Consider the following 1,289-nt stretch of genomic DNA (forward strand, 5'->3'; position numbering starts at 1 on the left):
TCGGCCAGCCCGGAGGTGCGTCACACGGCGAGGGGCGGGCGGGCACACGACCCTCTTTACGTGTTCGCCCTCTCTGGCCCCCCAGCCCTGCCCTCGCTCGCCCTCTCCGACTGCCCCTTCCTCTCCCGCTCCCACAGAAAGCCCCGGGGCCGCCCTCTCCCATCGTTCCCCCCGAAATCCCGCAGAATCGCCGTAAAACAACTCACCTCCTGCCGCCGCTTGGACCATCTTCCGCAAGGACTCTCTTCCAGTATCTCACTCTCGTCCTCACTGTCCTCGCCACTTTCCCGCGGTGATTTGGTCTCTGGCTCGTTGCCGTTCTTACTCCCCGTCATGGTGAACGTGAGAACGTAAAAAAAAGCACAAATGAGCACGAAATGTTCAATGCATTGCGTATATCCTTCTTTCACGAGCGACAGTTAAACACTGACCGACTCAACAGACGTCGAGCCAGACAGTCGCTCCGCAGTGTTGCCATTCGGGCTGTCGTGCCTCCCCGAGGTATTATCGTACGTCGTCATACCTCACGTTACCCTTACCCGACTACAAAATAGCGTTAATATCTAATATGATTAAACCATGAGAGCGAAGCCTTCTCGGGATTTGTCATCCGTTTTACTTGTTTTGCTTAGTTTCATAACAAATGAAGCTTGGGATGCACCGCTAAAGCATTCATAATCGTAACGCGACCGTTTTGAATAAAATAACCGTACTGGGTGTGCTCCCTTACACAGAAACGTTGGTGCACATTATTTTGTAATATTGCAGTACGTGTCTGCCATGTGCTTCCAATCATATAAATCTAAGCAGAGGAGAATCGACAGACAAAAATGAGAACAGAGTAACAATTGTTCTAAAATGTTTTAATGACGCAACAGCATGGGCGAAGGCAAGAATGTGTGGTATGTTAAGACAGACTTAACGGGTTTCAGGTTTAATCCTGCAATTCGTCTGTTTAAAAAAAAAGGTGAATTACATATGGTAATGTACTGTGGAAAGAGACATGCTGGAAATGTGATATACAATCTGAATCATTTTTACGTTGTCTACTCAGTGTAAAGACATTTGAAAGAAATTTGCACATTCGCGGCCTTCTAAAATTAAAAACTAGTCATCGTTTGTAAAGAATTTACCTTTATTTTATTTGACGTCAGGATTGATAACAATAGAATATATCAATTAAAATGACCATTTTTGATCAAAACCGTATAACAGAGATAAAAAAAAAGTTTGAAACCGTGTAACACGACATCAGTCTATATATACACATCCTCACACATAATCTTATA

The 1,289-nt window shown here is 45.0% G+C and overlaps 1 protein-coding gene across 1 annotated transcript in view; it reads right to left on the minus strand.

Moving 5' to 3' along the window:
• The window catches only part of LOC119592238 (nuclear receptor-binding protein homolog), a gene marked incomplete in the record, with an annotated part of 59,302 nt that extends 58,863 nt beyond the window's left edge, over positions 1–439 (minus strand). The window contains 1 exon segment of the mRNA XM_037941070.1: positions 207–439. Within this exon segment, the coding sequence (XP_037796998.1) occupies positions 207–335 (129 nt within the window).
• Between the last annotated feature and the right edge of the window lie 850 nt (positions 440–1,289).

Source organism: Penaeus monodon, chromosome 29 (assembly GCF_015228065.2).
Source record: "Penaeus monodon isolate SGIC_2016 chromosome 29, NSTDA_Pmon_1, whole genome shotgun sequence".
In the NCBI taxonomy this organism is placed as follows: domain Eukaryota; kingdom Metazoa; phylum Arthropoda; class Malacostraca; order Decapoda; family Penaeidae; genus Penaeus; species Penaeus monodon.